Source organism: Channa argus, chromosome 19 (assembly GCF_033026475.1).
Source record: "Channa argus isolate prfri chromosome 19, Channa argus male v1.0, whole genome shotgun sequence".
Taxonomy (NCBI): Eukaryota; Metazoa; Chordata; class Actinopteri; order Anabantiformes; family Channidae; genus Channa; species Channa argus.
In genome coordinates this window covers 15,593,058-15,612,885 of record NC_090215.1, presented here as the reverse complement: position 1 = coordinate 15,612,885, position 19,828 = coordinate 15,593,058, and the positions used below count along the sequence as shown (strand labels likewise).

At 43.3% G+C, this 19,828-nt stretch overlaps 2 protein-coding genes across 2 annotated transcripts in view; one reads left to right on the top strand and one right to left on the bottom strand.

Annotated features, from left to right (window-relative positions):
* The first annotated feature begins 582 nt into the window (after positions 1 to 582).
* Positions 583 to 9,701, top strand: prpf4bb (pre-mRNA processing factor 4Bb). The gene is made up of 16 exons (XM_067485854.1): positions 583 to 731; positions 2,340 to 2,418; positions 2,967 to 4,102; positions 4,440 to 4,613; positions 4,804 to 4,962; positions 5,167 to 5,248; positions 5,361 to 5,562; positions 6,667 to 6,740; positions 6,889 to 6,979; positions 7,094 to 7,241; positions 7,375 to 7,512; positions 7,630 to 7,783; positions 7,873 to 7,987; positions 8,066 to 8,217; positions 8,338 to 8,424; positions 8,516 to 9,701. The coding sequence occupies exons 1-16, from the start codon at positions 673 to 675 to the stop codon at positions 8,717 to 8,719; spliced, it is 3,054 nt and encodes a 1,017-aa protein (XP_067341955.1). The 5' UTR covers positions 583 to 672; the 3' UTR covers positions 8,720 to 9,701.
* Positions 9,702 to 10,734: 1,033 nt separating this feature from the next.
* Positions 10,735 to 19,828, bottom strand: part of gli3 (GLI family zinc finger 3) — an 86,568-nt gene continuing 77,474 nt past the window's right edge. The window contains exons 11-15 of the mRNA XM_067485853.1: positions 17,415 to 17,564; positions 17,152 to 17,316; positions 16,770 to 17,060; positions 15,431 to 15,824; positions 10,735 to 14,918 (exon numbers count right to left, since the gene is read on the bottom strand). Coding sequence (XP_067341954.1) covers positions 12,556 to 14,918; positions 15,431 to 15,824; positions 16,770 to 17,060; positions 17,152 to 17,316; positions 17,415 to 17,564 — 3,363 coding nt within the window. The 3' untranslated portion in view covers positions 10,735 to 12,555. The remainder of the gene's footprint in view (positions 14,919 to 15,430; positions 15,825 to 16,769; positions 17,061 to 17,151; positions 17,317 to 17,414; positions 17,565 to 19,828) is intronic.

Here is a 19,828-nt window from a genome sequence, read left to right as displayed (position 1 = left end):
AATTGGGTTCAGTGTAATAATTTACAAAGATTTGTTAATAACCAGCATGCACAATAATTTGTGTTATATGTAACAAATATGTATCACATAAGTGCTTTGGGGTATTTTTTTACACAAATTAATTAAAGCTTGACAATAGTTATTTATTCTTCTTACTTATTAAAATGCCCTATAAGTACTATACTACACATTGAAGATGCGTCATCCAGTGAAAATGTTTTGAAAGTACAAGTATGTCTGTATAGACGGCGTAATGTACGTATGTAAGTATTCAAATTAATTATATTCATTACAGAATAAAATGGCCCCTTTTATTGTTATACGTCATAAAAACATAAGCAGTTTGCAAATAATAATGCTTGAAAACAATGACAAATAACCATCAAGAAGTACCCCAAACCTTTGCAGTCATGCACAGTATCTGCTTTTCAGAGTAGCCAGAAGAAAAGATTTCATGAACAAAGGGGGATTAATAGGGGCCCAACAAAAAGACTTATGGGGGTAATACTGGTGACACACGGATGCACTCTGGTGGAAAAGAGACATATTCGACGCACAAGTCTGTAGTGCAGTGCGCCGCCACCACAACAGGGGGCGTGTCCCCGTTGTAATATCGTTGCACTTCTTCGGTGAAAATAACCGAAAAAGAAAAGGCCCCCTCAGCTGAGGAAAATGGCCGACGTAGAGATGGACATCACGTCCAGGAGAATGAATAATGGGAACGAACACGTGTAAGTCGTTTAATTTAAAATTAGACATTTGTTGTAAAACGCTGAAAGTAATCCCGGATCCAAAATCAAAGGTAAGCTGTAGTGCAAGGTAGAAATACGGAGTCTAGCAGAGTAGCAATTTCTCGTTGCTGCCGGGGCTAGTTAGCTAAATCGGATGCCGACGGCTGGCTAACGTTCTTAGCCAAACTGGCTAATGTTCTTTAGCTTGCCTGGCATTGAGTTGTCTCAAAATCACAAAATACGGAAGTGTACCTCACTCTCGTAGTTATGGAATTTCTTCCCCAAAATGTACGTGCCAGACTGTATACACCCAGCTGTGTTTGGTAGTGAGGGACTATCTTGTAACCGTAAGGTAGCATGGCTTAGCAGTACGCTACCTAAAGGTTTGCTAACTACGGTTAGCATAACCGCGCTAATGAGTGAAAATCCTCTTCGGCGCTCGTGCGCGGAGGAAGAGCGAACGTGTGAAGTTCTTAAGTCGCAGCTATCGCCGCGCTAATATTCCCACCTGTAAAGGTTGCATCTGTTCTTTCTTTCTTTTTTTTTTAACGTTTCGGCTTGGTTGACCTGCAGTTTCTAGCTAAATTGAGGGCATTACGTAACGCGGGTTCACCGAACGTTGCCGTCTGAACTAACTTGTAGTTTTGTGTAGCTTTGTGTTACACACCGGCCTCCGGGTAAAGGCTAAGATTTATTCTGAGCGAGCGACATCGCCATAAGCACCGTGTTTATTTCTAGCATGGCTACTTATTGTGTGGTTACAAACACAATTATGTGCCGTTGTCATGAAGTAATGATGCAAATCCAGCGCAAAAAATAAGAGTTAGATTCAAAGACGCTGCACTCCGCCACAGTACACATTTCCCCCCAATGACACTAAACTTTACTGGTGCCCAGGTTGCTATTGGTTACTAACGTAGGAGGAGACGAAACAGAAAGATCTAAAGCTCTGTGGCCTGCAGCTGGTTAGGGACTGTTGTCAACAGTTAATACAGCATTTTAGAGAAAATTCTAAGGCAACTGGTCTATTAGTTGCCAGAGAAATCTGCAACTATTTCAATGATTAGGTTGGTTTTAAGCAAAAACACCCAAATGTAAGAATGTTGTTCTTTTTCTAGTCTTATATTGCAATGTAACGTACTCGACCTAAGAAGAGTAAGTAATAAGGATAATATTACAATTATAGGTGCACTCTATTTCATTTGGTAAATTTAATGTAAAGGAAGGACATTTTTCACATCAACCTAGAGATTTGTGGCCTAGAAGTATTAGTTTTGTCCAACTAGTACAAATGGTAAAAAGATCCATTTCTGGTTGTTCTAACTGACAGAAAAGTCAATCATTTGATTTCAAAACATTTAGTTCTTGTGTTTTTGGGTGTGGGCTAACGTTTAAAGTCTCAATAGCTCATTGTATGGACTTTTGAATTAATTTCCATACAGTTGCGCTGAACCATTTAAATTCACAGCAGAAACACATACATACATAATAAATTTGACAATGAAATATTATGAAGAGTAGGTTTGTCATTTTATGGCTGATGCCAAAATCTCTGTAATGTGTGTAATCTTCATGTACATTCACTTTTTTCTTTTCTCTACAAAACAGGAAGCAGGAACTGGAAAGCCATGAAAGAAGTGCAAATGAAGACAGCGGGGACATGTCTGAGGAGGAAGAGGATGAAGAGGTAGGGATGGACAGAAGCAACACCTAAATATCTTCAGTGGTATGATGGCCTGATTCTGATCTAAGCTCTCTGCCTCAGATTAAGTTAAAATTAACAATATTTAATGTAACTGTAAATCTCAAACTGCGGTGGCTCTGGTGTTCTGCACCACAGCGTTGTCTTCAGACACACACATTTATTGTCAGAATGTCACAGTGTTTTGGCATTTTCATGCCATTTTCATCAACACATCAAATTTTATTTGAGGGTCCTGGATGCCTTCCTGCTATTCCTGAGTGGAGTTTAATTTTTCTTAAAAATATGCAGAATCATTTTTGAATGTGTTTTATTTCTTTCAAACCATAACAAATATTTAGTTATGAGTAGTATGGTTTATGTGTTACAACTTAGTGAGCCTTTAATAATCCTACAGTCTACATTGTCATTATGCATTTTCAATCTGGCAGCGTGCAACCATAGAAAGTAAACGCATTACATCAACATTTTTGAATATCAACCTGTTCTGATACCTGAATCTACTGTTAAGCTGATGTTTCATTCCATTCTAGGCGGAGGCAGAAACTAATGGTGACAAGACGGAGGAGGGGTCCAGACATCACAGCAGCAGCGGTAAACATAAGAGGAAAAAACACAAGCATAGAAGTAAGCACAAAAAACACAAGCATGCCTCTGACGAGGACAAAGAGCGCAAACGCAAGCATCGTCACAAACACAGGAAACACAAACGCAAAGAGGGCTCCTCCCCCTCTGGCACTGGCCTTTTTGCTCCCTCCAGCCATCGAAAAGTGGAATCATCTCCCTCCTCTGGAAATCCAAGTCTGGATGACAGAGCCTTGCTGGAGGATTTGGAGAAACAGAGGGCCATGATCAAAGCTGAGTTGGACAGCCAGTTAATGGAGGGCAAGGTTCAGTCCGGCATGGGCTTGATCCTTCAGGGTTATAACTCTGGATCAGAAGAGGATGGAGATCCCAGAATAAGAAACGGAGAACAGCGTCAAAGGGGTAGCTCAGGCAAAACTCTCTCTCCCAGAGGGGGGAAGAGTGGGAAATCCAGGCGGTACTCAATGGAGGGGAGTAAATCCAGCTTCAAGCGTCGTAGTCGGAGCAAGTCTGCTGACAGGCCCCCTAAAGATTCAAAGCAAGAGAAGGTGACCAAAAGCGCCAAGGATACAGGTGTAAAAGACAGAGGGCGCGGAAGGAGCAGGTCAAAGGACAAAAAGCGTTCGGACAGCATTGATAGGTCCAAGGAGAGAAGGAAGTCCAACTCCCCTTCCACCTGGAGAGGAGAGCAGAAAGGCAGCCGCACTGATAAACGTTCCTCTCCACAGCCGGGCGACAGACCAAACCAGGAAAGAGCATCCAGACGCTCCAGATCACCTGTACGAGAGCGACCTAGCCGATCTGACACTGACCGAGATAAGCGGCCAGCCAAGTCTCCATCCAAGGATGCATCATCAGGGAAAGAGAACCGCTCCCCTCATAGACGGGTGGCTCACAGCCCCACGAGGAAACGCAGTGCTTCCCCTCGTCACAGAGATGTCCACCACCCCTCAGCTAGTGCCTCAGATAGGACGTCGAAGCAGAGCCACTCTCCATCCAGAACGAGGTCCCCGCCCAGGAGAGGCCGCAGCCGCTCAGCAGACACTAGAAGGAGGGATGCTGACAGGCAGGACTCACCTCTGAGGTTGATAAACACAGTTATTGTAACTTGTATAAGTTATTACTTTAACAAAAGATGCATGTGGCAGATGCTTTAGAGTGCAGTGCTACACAACTGACTAATTCTAAAGATGTGCAGGATACAGTCGACGACGGCTTGTCTATTATAAAACATGAGATTTGTGAGTGATTTTGGGAACTGCTCAAGTCATTAGAGTGAGTGACAAATTGTTAAGAATAATGTTCAAACATACAGTCTTTGAATGTTTTCACTAAATGTCTGTCACGCTTCATCTGAATTGTAACAGTTTAGTTGAATACCAAGTTCAGCCTGTCTGTCCATCACTCTGGTGTTTGATCAGGAAACGCTCCCGGGCAGACGCAGGGCCGGGCAGAGAGAGATCACGAGAGAAAAGTCCAAGATCGTCATCTCGTCGTAGGATAAGTCGTTCCCCTCTGAGACGGAGGTCTCAATCACCTCGACGACACTCCCGCTCTTCTCCTCGAAGGCGGAGCAGGTCTCCACTGAGACACAGGTGTAGCATATGGGTTTTACACAAGTGGTTTATGTATTTAAAGGAAAACTTGGAGGTTATAAGTAATTGGTTCTCTTTTGAGGGAGTTTGGGCAAGTTTTTATTTATTTTTATTTTTTTTTCCCATCTAAAATATCTATTGTAGGTGGACGTTTTATGATGTATGTTTTACGAACTATCTCTCATTGCAGATCTGGGGAGAGAGACAGGTATGGTAGGCCCAGGCAGTACCGGCGCTCTATGTCTCGGGATCGTGAGAGGAGAAGGCGGCGCAGCAGAGATGAGGACAAGTTTAAAGGCAGTCTTTCAGAGGGTATGAAAGTCGACCAAGAATCCTCGGAAGAAGAAGTGTGAGTAAATTATGTTTCTCTGCAAGTCATACTTGAGTTTTATATGGGAAAATAATTAGGTTAAAATAATTTTCTATCTCAGCCTGACACATGTTTCAGGAAAATAAAGAGAAAAGTCATAAAGAGAATATTTGGCTACTTTTTATTTTGATGTCAGGATAAAGCAATTTCAAATGACTGCTAAACAACATTCTTTTTTTTCAGGATGGAAGACTTTGATGGGGAGGAAATAGATGAGGAAGCTCTTATTGAACAGCGCCGTCAACAGCGCATGGCCATTGTGCAGGTCTCTGTTAAAAAGAAAAACGACCAATAACTCACTGGATATTCAGAAATTACATATGCTTGACATGCATTCTTATGTATTCTTATGGCTGCAATGTCTCTTTGCTATATAGAAATACAAGGTCGTGAATGAAGACACCAACATGATTTCAGAGCCCAGCAGCCCCCAGAGCAGCACACGCAGCCGTTCACCATCACCTGACGACATCTTGGAGCGTGTAGCCGCAGATGTCAAAGAATATGAGCGCGAGAACCTGAACACGTTCGAGGCCAACATCAAAGCAAAGCACAACCTCATCGCCCAGGAGAAAGATGGTAATGTCCTGATTAGGATTATCATGTCTGTTGGCATACAAGGCCAACTGAATGAACCTTATGGTCTTGTGTGTGTGCTCCACAGTTAACTCCAAGTGTCCACATCTCAATCAGTTTATCCAAAATTATTTGTGGATGCTTGCCACGGCGTGCAAAATTGAACAATCTCTGATTATATCCACAGAAATTGTTCAGATTTATGTGGCAGTTGGCACACACAGATCAATCATTGCAGTAAACACTTTAAAACACTACCTGATTTAGTGGATATTGTCCACTTACTCGTGCCAAGTAATACTAATAATTTTTCCCCATCATATCTACTGGGAATAATAAAATGTAGCAAATATGTTTAATGTATTTTTTTTTTAATCTGGAACAGTTGGAAATTAAAAATTGAATTCTGTAGGATACTTCAAACACAGAGGGGACTGTATGCTATCTGTAGCAGGATGGAGTTAGCTTGACTCAAGAAACTGCAGATTATCATACTCTGTCCTTCCTTCACCAGTCATTTAAGATTTTGAAATGCAGTCATTTAAGGCACATGGGTCACTGCATCTGCTCCCCTTCAACACTGGACTGCATGTCTTTCTGTGAACGCAAAGAAAATCTTAAGCCAAACAGGTAACGCTGAATTTTTTTCAGTGCTGTTACAATACATATCGCTGTCCGAAGTGCAGCCGATACAGAGAGAGTGGAATTTATAAAGGTGAAAACTTTAAATTACAGACACCCTAAATGTGCATTAATACTGGTCCTTCCCCACAATTTAGGACAATTTGGAATTTTTACATGTAAATTGGGACATATCACACACTGGCCAAGTCAAAACGATTAATGGAATAAAAAGATTTAGTGGAATAATTTGTGTGCGAGGAATGCAGAGTTGTATGATGCAGGGGTTTTAATTTTGTTTCTTTTTGTCGTGTGTTCATTCAGTTGCTGGCTTGTAATCCAAAGCCTGGGTGTCTCTGCCACCAGTACCATGTTTTGATCTCTGCAGAGTATGTGAATCAAACACATGTTCCAGATATTCTGTTTTACAACACCGTGAGCAACTAGAAAACTCACCTTGTGGTTAATTATTATTCTTTGTTTCAGGCGCTAACCCAAAGAAGCCTTCAGCCCCCGACATGTTTACAGAGTCAGACGACATGTTTGCTGCAAACTTTGATGTACGTATTCTAAAATGAACTGTAGGGCATCTGAAAATTGCTCTTAACAATATTCCTCAGCACAGTGACTCATTTAGTGTTTTTAGGAAAAGTAAAATTGACAAAACCGCATTGTACCACTGACCTCATTTTTGGATTGTTTCTGCAGAGTGCTAGGATGAGAGCAGCAGGTGTAGGAAAAGACTTCAAGGAGAACCCCAACCTCAGGGACAACTGGACTGATGCCGAAGGTTACTACCGTAAGTGCTGGCTTTCTAAGTCGTACCTTTTGAGTACCGGGGAAATCCCGTTAATTTCTGTTTGGTGTGCATAGTAAAATATTGTTGCAGCTTAATATTAATGTTGTTATTTAGGAGTAAATATCGGGGAGACACTGGACAAACGCTACGATGTGTATGGTTACACTGGCCAGGGTGTGTTCAGCAATGTGGTCAGAGCCAGGGACACTGCCAGGGCCGGCCAAGAGGTGGCAGTCAAGATCATCCGAAATAACGAACTCATGTGAGCTTATGGAAATTGGGAGTTTGACATGGAAGTCAGAACTGCATATTCAGTCAATGCAGATATAGCAGTAATAATGTGTATGTTTGATTTTTGTTGCTAATAACCGGCATATATGAACCTCTGTGAACAGGCAGAAAACGGGTTTGAAAGAGTTGGAATTCCTCAAGAAGCTCAATGATGCTGATCCTGATGACAAGTTCCACTGCCTCCGTCTCTTCAGACACTTCTACCACAAACAGCATCTTTGTCTGGTGTTTGAGCCTCTCAGGTACTGACAGAAGAAACACAAGTCCTTTCTTTTCTTAACTTAGGACATGTGCAGCCACAGCTGTTGGTAGCAATTATGTGATGGAATCACCAGTTAATAACCTATTCTCATCCACAGTATGAATTTACGAGAGGTGCTGAAGAAATATGGTAAAGATGTTGGGCTCCACATCAAGGCTGTACGTTCCTACAGCCAGCAGCTCTTCTTGGCTCTAAAGCTGCTCAAGCGATGTAACATCCTCCATGCTGACATCAAGCCAGATAATATACTGGTACGATCTAACTGCAAAATCATGTCAAATCGGTTAACTGAGAGATGAAAATTTGCAGTCCTGTGTAATGTGTATTTTTCCCTTGATAGGTGAATGAATCAAAGACTATTTTGAAGCTGTGTGACTTTGGTTCAGCGTCACATGTTGCTGATAATGATATAACACCATACTTGGTCAGCAGATTTTACAGAGCTCCAGAAATCAGTAAGTTTGATTTATTTGTTTTAAAATCACTAGTCTCACCATTAAGCAGCTGAACCTTACTCGGTGTTTCTGTCTCAGTCATAGGAAAGCCGTACGACTATGGGATCGACATGTGGTCTGTCGGCTGCACACTCTATGAGCTTTATACTGGTAAAATCTTATTACCTGGATCTTCCAACAATCACATGCTGAAACTGGCTATGGACCTCAAAGGCAAAATGCCTAATAAGGTACAATTTCATCATCTATCAGTTTCTCAAGCTATTGTTTTCCTTCCTCAGACAGAGTATTGCTGTTCCATACAGTGCTGAGGAATTGTTGCACTAATGTGGGTTTCTTTTTTTTTTTAGATGATTCGTAAAGGCTTGTTCAAAGACCAGCACTTTGATCAGAACTTGAACTTCCTGTATATTGAAGTAGACAAAGTCACAGAAAGGGTAAGGTGTCTGGTCCTCCACAGCACATTTCTTACTATAGAATAATTGATGTATTGAATTAATTAAGTATTCTGTGTCTGTGCCACATCAGGAAAAGGTGACGGTGATGAGCACCATCAACCCCACCAAAGACCTGCTGGCAGACATGATAGGAGGCCAGCGACTACCTGAGGACCAGAGGAAGAAGGTGATGCAGCTGAAAGACCTGCTGGATGGTACTTTGATGCTGGATCCAGCCAAACGCATCAGCATCAACCAGGCTCTGCAGCACCCCTTTATCCAGGAAAAGATCTGACACCCATAATTCCACACACTCCCAGAGCAGAGAACCAACCACTAAACCAGCTCTGTCAGAAACTCTGCAGCGAGGCAGCCACCACAGACATCTTCTCAGAATGTCATAGATTTTTCGTTCTTCCTCAACTTTATTTTGGTAACGGATACATAACCGTGTTTTATTGTACATAGGTCATTGAAATGGTAACCATTCTTAATTTGCAATTTTCAAATGATCTTGCGATTTACCGTTATAAACTTGCACTCATACTTGGCAATGCAGTTATGGACTTCATTTTTATTTAACCGGCATTGGAGCGACAGATGTTTAAAAGAAAAAACAAAAAAGTATAATTCCTGTAAATACTGTATGTCTATTGCATTAACAATCTCACGCAGCAGACAGTTGAGTTTTGTTGTAGTTGCAGATGTCTAAATACATCATTTCTTTCATAACCACATTGCTCATTGTGGGGCGATGCATGCTTTTGAATGTGCACCCTTTGTGCTCTAGATTTCTGTGGTGCAGGCCTGTGTAAAAGCTCTGTGTGTGCATCAGTGTCCCACATGTGACAGCAGCCCCCACCCAATGTCTGAGCTGAGAAAATAGATGCATACGATGTACCCATTGAACAGGTTTTATTTTTCTCTTTCAAATTTCAGTCATTGATTTCTTTTGCTAGACATCTCCATGGTTTTTACCTTCCTCCCCCTCCAGTGCTCTGGCTCTTAAGGCTCTCACATTCAAGTGCCTCCTGTATGAGCCTGATATGTTGAAACAACAGTGCTGGCATATTGAAGCCACACCTGTGACCCTCTTCCCCTATTGTTGTATATAGTCCATAGTTACTGTCATTTAATGTATGATTTTTCTTTTCCCCATTATGTGGTAAAAACAATCTTGTGATTTCAATAAAGAATAGTTGTGGAAACGCTGCTGAAAGAGCACCTTCAGTATAAGACAACTTTTTAGTAATAAAATGTTTCCTATTGTATACCAACCCTTTTTCATCATTTAATCCCCAATACATTAGAATCACAGACATGAGCGTGTTCTTCACAACAATATCTCAGTTTCTTTAAATTGGTTACGGAACATGTAAAAGATTTCAAAACTATGTTCCGGCTGTTCAAAAACGGCGTTTGACTTACCGTAAAGTCTTTCTACTGCAATTTATTTGGTCTGGTTCGAAGATGGCAAGGGAATGGTAGAAATTGGGGGGAGAAAATTGTTTACAACTGAGACAGCAGCAGCTTCAGACCGTCAGAAGTCAAAATGGCCTATTTCGTGTGCAGCTGAAACACTTTACGAGCTCTCGTGGCACTTTACTGCAGAGGAAAGTCTAACTGTACCCATCATTTCCGTCTCATGATTGCACTTGTGTTGAGCTTTTAAAAAGACATAATAGGAGACTCGCTAAGGAAATTTTCCCATTTTACTCCATGTGGAAATTTGGGGAATGATGCAAGGTCTGTCTGTGCTTTGTCAGAGTGCATTTAAAGGACGTCTGCTATGAGCTGATGGGCTCTCAGCTTTAAGGAGTCTGAAACGTAGGGGCTATAGTGGAATAACCACTGGTAAAGATGGTGTGACAGAGCAGGCATGTTAACACCATCTGGCTTTAATCTCTAAAGGGAGACGAGGCCATTGCTGCTTTTAAAGTAACCAGAGTAAAACATGTAACCAGTGTTATCCAATTCATGGAGGAAATGCACAAAATGTTTAAACTCCTGTTTGACATGTAATTTCCTGTGGTGATCAGAAGAGGGCATTAGAAGCACTAACTATCAGACTGCAGACAGCAACCGATCTTCAAACTTTTGTGTTGCTTCTGTAGTTTATACATCTGCGCATTATTCCGTTGCACGGCCAAGTTGCAATGAATAGACTTTAATGAGGCAAGTTTGGTTTCTATTTAAAGTGCATCTGTGCTTTTTTTTATTTATTTTTTTATCCGCTTAGGTTGTTGTCACCTTAAAAACATACTTCAAAACAATGTTTCACAGTGCATAAAGGAAAGAGACTTAAAATATGATTTCCATTTTTTATTAAAACCATACAAACATTTGTAGTCTGTTATAAAAGAGCAAAGTGGCTATTCTGGCAGAGGGGCAGTGCTGGGCACTTGACTCTCTGCTCCGAGCCAGATCTGTCTGGCCTCTACCCAGGGCCTAGGAATCCCTGCTTTTAAAGTCAATTCTTTATTGGCCCCAGAATACTCTCCATTTCCTCTGCTAAACATACAGAAAGAGTATTGTATTTACACATTATAAACGCACAATACATGTGAACTTAAAAAAAAAATAAAAATCAAAGAAAAGTAGAATGCATTTAGCAAATCTTAACTTTTCTAATATTCAGACTTTTGTCATATAAACGTTTTGTCATTTTATATTTTTCAGCTCACAGGACATTTTACATGTTTAATTGTATCTTTTTTTTTTTTTATAATTCACAATGGAAGATTGGCAGTGATCTTTCTCTTTACCGACAGGCAGATACATATAAGGCACATATCTCAATGTAATTTCCTTGTTTCAAAGGAAACGATTTCTACTCCTTTGAAAAAAAAAAAAAATAGTCACAATCAACACACACTTACAAAAATGACAAAAGTACCAAAGAACAAGAAAACAATTTGTACCTCATTGCTCTGACGCTGAATAAAAACTGCTCAATATTCTGTGTGCAGTCACATAAGACTGCAAGGCAATAATACTAACACTGTTGACAAAGTCACTGCAATACTTGATGGCACATTCTGAACATAAGAGCTTTGGAGAAAAGAATATGCATTATTTCCTGTAAAACAAAACATCACTACAGCACTTAGCATCATGAGAGGAAATGCTTGTCGGGGGCGGGGGGAGGGGGACCAATGTTGGCCGTAAAGACAGATTAAAACCATAACGAACTCTTATCAATTCATGTATGCATACATAAAGCACCAAATGGGACCTTTGATCACTGTGGGGAGAATGTCCAACCGTGCAATGTCATGTCAAATGTCTGATGATCACAAACAGAATATAAAAACACTTATATACATTTGTGAGTACCTTACCAGACTAACTAAATCAAGCCATTTAGATATCAAATAGACGACTATCTATGGTGCTCTGAAGACTTGGATGTGTTGTCCATTTCATTAGACTCAATACCATCTTGACAACAAACACCGCTTGGAAAAATTGGTAGAAGCACTATAACATTTACAGATTCACAAAAGTAACATACAAACAAAATGACAGCAAATGTAAATATATCACTTATTAAAACCTATGATATACAAAGTTATCATCAGGGCCTATTAAGTTAATGCCCCATGTCTCACCTGCTGGCACCGGAATGAACTTAGTGTCCTGTGGGACCAGAACGGTAGAAGCCTGACACATTATATCTAGTCTATGTATTTAAATAGACAGTGTTCCATGTTTAATTTTGAACGCATGCATTTTTTCCAACAGTAACAATATGCAGAATACTGTTTCAAAGACGTGAGCTTTTGCTCACATTAACGTGGTTATACAAAGAGAAGGGCTTCCAAAAATAGCCTTCATTCCAGAAAAGGAATATAACTATTTATCTATACATAATTTTGACACATCCCATTTCTGTGTGAGATTACATTTTTACAAAATAACTGGGTTTGGCAACTGCCAGAACACTTAAGTACATAATAATTCTCATAATTGCCGCTTTTATCTTAATCTTCACATACACCATAGTTTTTTTTTTCCTTTCCTTTTTTTCCCCCATTTTTCCTAAGGGAGGAGAAAGCAGAGAGAGAGAGAGAGAGAGAGAGAGAGAGAGAGAGAGAGAGAGAGAGAGAGAGAGAGAGAGAGAGACAGCAGCTACTGCATGATAGCCAGAAATTTGCTCTCCTCAGCAAGGGTGGTGAGAAGAGAGCTCATGTCTCCAATGGCCATGTTGTTTAGGCCAGTGGCCCCACTATGGAAGGTTGCAGAAGCTCGAGGAGTTGTCAGGCGCGATGAGGTCCTGGACAGACTAGGAAAGATGGAGGGACTCAACACCCCTGAGACCAGGCTACCCTGGTCATAGCCATCTTCTAGCATGGTACCAAAGGCCAGGCTTACTGCCTCCTCTAGCACACTGGGCACATTACCATCCACCGTGCTGGTTACCTGGTCTGTACCAGAGGACAGAAGAGCAACGGAGTTCCCCCTGCTACTTCTCTCAGGCCCTACTATGGAGTCAAGCAAGCACTGGTCCTCTCGGACAGGGAACGACGAGGCCTTACTATCCGCTAGTTCGTAAGACAGGCAATCACCAAAGCCCTGTTCTAAATATCCATGTTCTGGGGCCTCCAGCTTCAGGCCAGATGCCTGATGTGCGAGAGAACAGTGGTCCCCATTCCTTTGCAGTGGTTTCTGCTGGCTGAAACTAGTCTGGATTTCATTAGCACTCTTTTGATTGAGGTACTGCTGGGCCCTGACTGAGTTTCTGTAACTTCTGACAGGTGGGCAAGGGGCATGGACCTGCCGATTGTGATGAAGAGCAGTTTCCTGGGAGAGGCTGGGAAGGTTGTCAATGGATGCCCTGCTGAGGATTAGGTTGTTCCCAACCTGGCAAGAGCTGTTGTGGTTCAACTGGTAATGGCTCTGTTTTTGAGGTCCATTGCCGACCTGTTGTTTAAAGCCCTGCGGAAAAGGCCCATCAATGGTCTGTGAGAAGTTAGACCTGCCAAAGGTGTTTGAATTAGGACCAAGGCCTCTCATCTCCATGCAGGAGTTATGCGATGTCTCTAGCTTCACCCCAGGGTTGCCACAGAAAACACTTTGAGACTGATTAGCTGGAACATTGTTGTTCTGTAAATCTAGCGACCCTTGCTGCTGAACTACCATGTTTCCAAACCTGCCAAAAGGTCCAGATGCAGGTCCATTTTCGGTGTCAGGCCACCTTCCACACAGTGTCTGCTGGCTTTGTTCCCTCTGAGGAGACTTGTCAGCACTACCGGAGCTCACTTCATTCCACTGGATCGGAAGCTTACTCGGGCTCTTCCTCTCTGCAGTCTGCTGCTGCTGGAGACCATTGGATCCAAAGAAGTTCATATTAAATCCTGATGTCTGGATCTGTTCCATTTCCTCCGTAGATGTTTGGGAAGCGTGCCTTTGGCTAGAAGCTATTTGGTCCTCACTCTGCACGTAGGAGCCACCATCCACCTGAACCTGGGAGTGGAAATACTGGACCAGGTCATCTGGCAGCATGTCCTCATCCCCAAGCAACAGGCCAGCATCCCCATCATCCTCCATGGCCAGGGCTTCTAAGGCTGCATGTTCTGTGATGCTAGGAGTGTACGGTGAATGCTGGAGGCGTCTCTGCAGGTTTCCTTCGGAGCGGGTGTAGTTCTGTAGGCTAAAGTTGCGATTTTCAGGTATTAAATGCTGAGACAGAGGCGGAAGAGGGTGGAGGTTGTTAAGGCTGCTGAAGCGTTGCACCACGGGCAGACTGCAAATGTCAGGAGCTTGCGTCCGCACTGGGTCACTGGCCCTTCGATTTCCATTCAGTGCTCCCTCACTGGGGTAGAGGACCCTCCTCCTGTGAATAGCATGTCCCATAAGCTCAGTCGTGTACCCGTCGATCGCATCACTGCAGTGATGTGGCCTGACTAAAGGAGGCAAACAGTGTTCACTAGCACCCTCGTCCATCATGGCCATGCGCGTCTTCAAGCTCATTTGCTCCATGTTGGGTAGAGGTGTTGGAGGTGGGCCACCAGTTGCTGCTGCATACTTGGCTTTAAGGTGGTAGTGCTGTGCTGGGGTTAAATTGAGCATCCCCTGTGACCCTCCTCCTATGCCTACTCCTCCTGCACCTCCACAGAACCCACCTGATAGTATCCCCCCACCCCCTCCCCCTGCCCCGCCCCCATACTGGCTAGCCTCACTGGACCGGCGGGAGGCATCAGTGGAGATAGGGTCGTAAGAGTCCGTGGAGCTAAGGTTGTGGAGGCGGCGGTGGTGGGCGGCTGCCATTGTACCCTCATTCTGGGAAGCCTGGCTGGAGCGTCGGCTGGAGAAGCAGGGGGAGATGCCTGAGGAGCGTCGGCTGCTGCTCAGGTAGGCCGAACTGGCAGCACTACCGCCGCTGTCGCGTCGGTCTCTGAGCAAATTGAGCACAGTTAGCTCTGTGCTGCCCAGCTCAGCATGACCGGGTGGCTGAGGAGCAGGCACCCCCCACTGCCTGCCCAAGCAGGATCCTGGGAAGGAACAGACAGAGAAAAGGAATGAAGAAAGTTTGGGGAAGAGAGAGAGAACAAGGGAAGAACATGGAGGAAGGCTGATTACAGCCAAATAACTGTACGTGTGGAGAGATGTTTCAAACAGATGTTACCATAGACAACTGGCAGCGATTTGCCATGAAACACAGTTACATGCTGAGCTTACAGATATGATATACAGCACAGCTTGATATGGGTTTGACACCATTTTACAGCAGAACAGTAAATGCTTCAGCCAAAATAGGAAAGATGGAATTTAGGATATTTTATCTCTCAAAGTGTGATTTGTACACACATTTGTGGTGATGTGTGAATTCTGGGAACAGGTGCTTTTTTTTTACTATAATACCAACAAGAGGTTGCTATGTGTGAAAACAAGGCTACTACATGCGGAATTTGTTTAGGCTGTATGTAAAATATTTTTGCAATCGGAAACAATTTCCCATTAAATTTAAATTAAATTCATTTTAACAAGTCTAAGTAAATCTTACCCTTCCCCAGGATGTTAGGTAGTGTAGAAACCTTGGGGGGTGGTGTAGGGGACAGGGGCCCCAGCCTGGGCAGTGCTCCATTCACTTGCTTCAGCCTTTCCATCTTGACGTGCTCCATCCAGCGCAAGGGGCGGCCAACACTTCGCCTCGCCTGCAGGGTCAGCATGGCTGCGGTTGCCGTGGAGACTGTGGAGTCCATGATTGGGGCTGGCTCACACTCACACTCCTCCTCCACCTCCTCTTCATTTTCTTCTTTCTCCTCGTCCTCTTCCAGTCCCTCCCCTGGCGAGCGTCCGGCGCTCACAGCAAGCTGGACTCCACTGCTGGGATAGGTGCTGATGGGGGACTGGTCACTGCTGCATGTAGACTGACCGCCAGGGCTTGGCTGAGACGTCTAACACAGCCAGACAAGACAGAAAGACAAGAGAGACAGAAGGTTGAGCAAAAAGGGAAAAGAAATGAACGCAGATGATTATACATTTTATTTCAGGTAATACAATAGTGTATAGAGACACGTATGTGACAAACAATGACAAAATGTAGTTGCTTTAATGGATGCAGTCCCTGTAATGTTAGACGGCCATAATTACTCACCATGCCACCATGTAAAAAAAAGGTTTTGTTTATTATTGGGGAACAAGTAATGCTCGCCCCTGTGAGCCATTCAGGGGATGTGCATATAGGAAAAAAGGCCTCTTGTGAGACCAGCTTGTGCTTCATTAGGCTGCTTACTGAATTTCAGGAAGGAATAATGGAATCACTTTAGCATCAAGGATGTTTAGATACTATTACATTCATTTAGCTGCACAGTGAACTCCTGGTCGGTTTGAGCAAAACTAAATATCGAAGTGCTGTTCAATGAAATGAGAAAAAATGATAAGTTTATGAATGTCAATGATGAGAGAATTCTATAAGGAGAAAAAAAAAAAAAAACGACAAATCTTTCATGTTTTGGGTGAAAGTATCAAGCAGTTGTGATAGGATGAAAAGGTCCAACAGAAAAAAAAAAAAAAAAACAAATGAGTAAAAATAGGTAACAAATAATTTGGAAAAGCTTACAAATGCAACGTGAAGGTGCACCTATCTCACCTGATTACCCACTGTCCTTAGTAAAGAAAGGAGCAATTTGCCGAAGCATTGGATAGAAGAAAACATTTACTCATTAGAAGACTTTGGGGTTAAACATGCAAGGCCCAGTTCCATGTTAAATCACACACAAACTGACTCCGCATTCAAAATACTACCTAAAAGTAAAAGAACTCGTGGTATTAGCCTTAAAGGAATATAAGGATGCGCGTGTCAGAGGAAATAGGTTATAAAAGCTGGAAGTAAGTCTCACCATAGGCTTCTCTGTCTTAATGGACTTGACCTGCAGACATTCATCTTGTTTTGAGGTAGCATGGTTGTACTCCCTTTGGTCCCCATACCCGCCCAGGGGCAGCTGTCCTGGCGATCGGCCCTGGCTGTTGCCCCCAGGTTCCCTAGGCTGAGGAGGAGGACGGGGGTAATCTCCACGCTGTTTCTTAGTGACATGCGCCTCTGGCCCATGCACCGTCTTCACGTGCTTACGTAAGGAGCTGGGGTCTGTGTAGCGTTTGGTGCAGCCTGGGATTTTACACACATACGGTTTCTGTGAATGAGGAAAAGAGATGAAATGTGGATTTTTCTTGTCAACACATTTCGACAGTAAAGTCAAAGGTTCGTAAACTGTTTGTTAGTACCTCGTTTGAGTGTGTGCGATTCTGATGTTTTGCTCGATCTGAGGCATTTGAAAAGGCCTTGTTGCAGCCTTCGTGCTCACACACATAAGGTTTCTCTCCAGTGTGGGACCGTAAGTGAGTCTTAAGGTTTTCCAGGCGGGAGTAAGCCTTGGTGCAGCCTTCAAACTGCAGGAAAAGAGAGAGAGGGGGACATCACTTATTCGGCCCAGGGCTTGTGTTAGCATCTGCAAATAAGTCAACTGAGCACATAGGAGAATTCTTACTGTGCACTTATGCGGTTTTTCCCCAGTGTGTCTGCGCATGTGGACCACCAGCATGTATTGTGCCTTAAAGGGCTTCTGCTCTCTAGAGCATTCCTCCCACCGACACACAAACTCCTTCTTCTCCCCGTGGATGTGGTCATTGTTGATGTGCTAGAAAAGAAGATGAAAGAACTTAAACCAGAGCAGATTGTGCTATGCGTGTTCATGACAATGAAGTAATGAATAAGTGTAATATCTTTTTGTTTTGAACTGATTTGTTGATCAGCTTCAGGGAATGTTTTGCGTGCAGCATATGAGGCAAATATAATTTCCTTTCCTGTTTTTCATTTCTTGTGGCACTTTCTCCATTTAATTTCTCCTTCCTTCCTCACTTCCTTGCTTTTCTCTTTCTCTCTCTCTCTCTCTCTCTCTCTCTCTCTCTCTGTTGAAACGTGCACAAAGGCTGGCAAAAAAAAAAAAGGCCGACTCGAGAGTCTCAGTGTCCGATCTGAACGGGGTTTTCAAATAAAACCCTGTCACTTGCATCACTTGGGCCTATGCCGCCACCCCATGACAAGTACTGACAGTTGTGCTGCCGTGGCAACTTCCAATCTGAGACTTAGGAGGAAGGGAAGGTGGGAGGGAAGTGAACAGAAAAGGGTGAGAAATCAAAAGTTCAGACAAGACACCTAAAATGTGAAGGTTTATCAACTCCAGCCGAGTATCACATCTGCACCACCTTCCTCTTGCGCCTTCCTCCATTTTTCTCCATCTTTTTTTCCTACTACCTAGTGTTTTGTAGGCAAAGAATGAAGTCAACATCTGGCTCTCTCTCATTGACAACACTGTGTTGTGGCCTCTGAAGTGTCTTTTTGCAGAGCAATTTTAAACCCAGGGAAACAGACACAATATCCTGACCAAAAGAAACTGGTATTATTACATTCCTGAGTAGCCGAGAAGAGTCGTTTTTTCCCTAGGGGGAATGAAGAAGGACGAAACGCAACAGGAGAAAAGGAAGGGGATAGATGAAGACTCGGCTCTGAATGCTCTTAAATAACCGGGGAAGCAATGCTTTCCATAAGAGACCAAATGAAGTATCCAAGGTCAGTTCCCCTCCAGGCATGACAATGCCATCTTTGTACCTCACTAGTGCCCTGCCCACTGGCAAGGCCATGACCCCACATAACATAAGAGAAAGAAAGAGCCTTACGTTAAGTCTTTCTTCTAGACATTTTGACCCCCAGTGTCTCCAAGTCTCCATAAAACCACTGCACTCACTTCGCAGTAAAGGCGGTGTATCGACAAATGAGTCAGCGCAGTAACAGCCAGGTATGACAGCAAAAGCAAAGACTAAAATCGACACTAATATATCTGCAAAGAGACCTCCATTATTCTAACTTGACACTTTTTTAATTTTAAAGTGACAAAACAAGACTAATTTCAGGGAAAATGATTGGGGACTGGACGGCCACAGATGTTAGTGAAGTTTCCCCAAGATTGATCTCCTCCCCACCTGACTCAGAGCCTCAGAAAACCTGACTTGTCTTCTCTTTTTCTTCCTCTCTGTGAGGGAATCACTGTGGGGAGAGATGGGTCTGTTGTGAGCAGCGTTCAATATCCCCCGGCTGAGAGCGATGGGGAGAGCGCCGTGGTGCTGGATCACACTGGTGGCTGGTACAACAAGAGTGCATGCACGCACTCACACACACACAGATGGATACACACTCACACCCTGTTTGTACAAATGAAGGAGGTCGTTGACGGGTGTGATGCATGAGCCTCTGAGCTGACAGAGAGGGGGACAGAGAGGCCGCCGAGAAACCTAATGGCATGATCTAATGGCAATTCTTATTGAATCAATAATCTCCATGCTGAGCAGACAGGCCCCGTTGGCCGGCTAAATCGACAAACAGGTGCTGATAGCGGCGGCACGGCAGGTTATTCATCTTCCCCCTGCCAGCTTATCGGCCAACAACTGTAAAAACGCCACCAAGATGGATTTAGGAAGGAGTCGCACGACAGGGAGCGCCAGGGATACGGACACAGGGGACACGAAAGCCGACTGTGACGTATGAAAGGAGCACACACACAAACACAGGTGCAGACACTGCTTTCTTGGTCCAGACCCCTGCTGCTTAGGTGCACGGCAAAAACATAATAATAAAAATAAAGACACCAAGACGCACAAACTATTTTATTTTGTTCTCTGAAAAATAAAAGCCACTGAGTGAAATTATTTTCTGTCCCTCAAATCCATGCACCTCCACACGAATTACTCTAATACACAGAATCCTATCTTTTTCCCTGCTATTTCTCAGCATTTGCCTACTTCAGTATCCATCTCCATGTCTGCTTATCAAACTCTCTCTGGGACACAGCCCTCATGCATTAGAATGCAAGCGTGCATGAAAAGAGCGCCTGTTTACAAGGCAATT

Excerpts from the sequence above, each read along its gene's own strand:
- prpf4bb (XM_067485854.1), top strand. The coding sequence starts at position 673 with ATGGCCGACGTAGAGATGGACATCACGTCCAGGAGAATGAATAATGGG. Across the intron at positions 5,563-6,666 it reads CATCGCCCAGGAGAAAGATG|GCGCTAACCCAAAGAAGCCT; the intron begins GTAATGTCCTGA and ends TCTTTGTTTCAG. Across the intron at positions 8,425-8,515 it reads TAGACAAAGTCACAGAAAGG|GAAAAGGTGACGGTGATGAG; the intron begins GTAAGGTGTCTG and ends GTGCCACATCAG.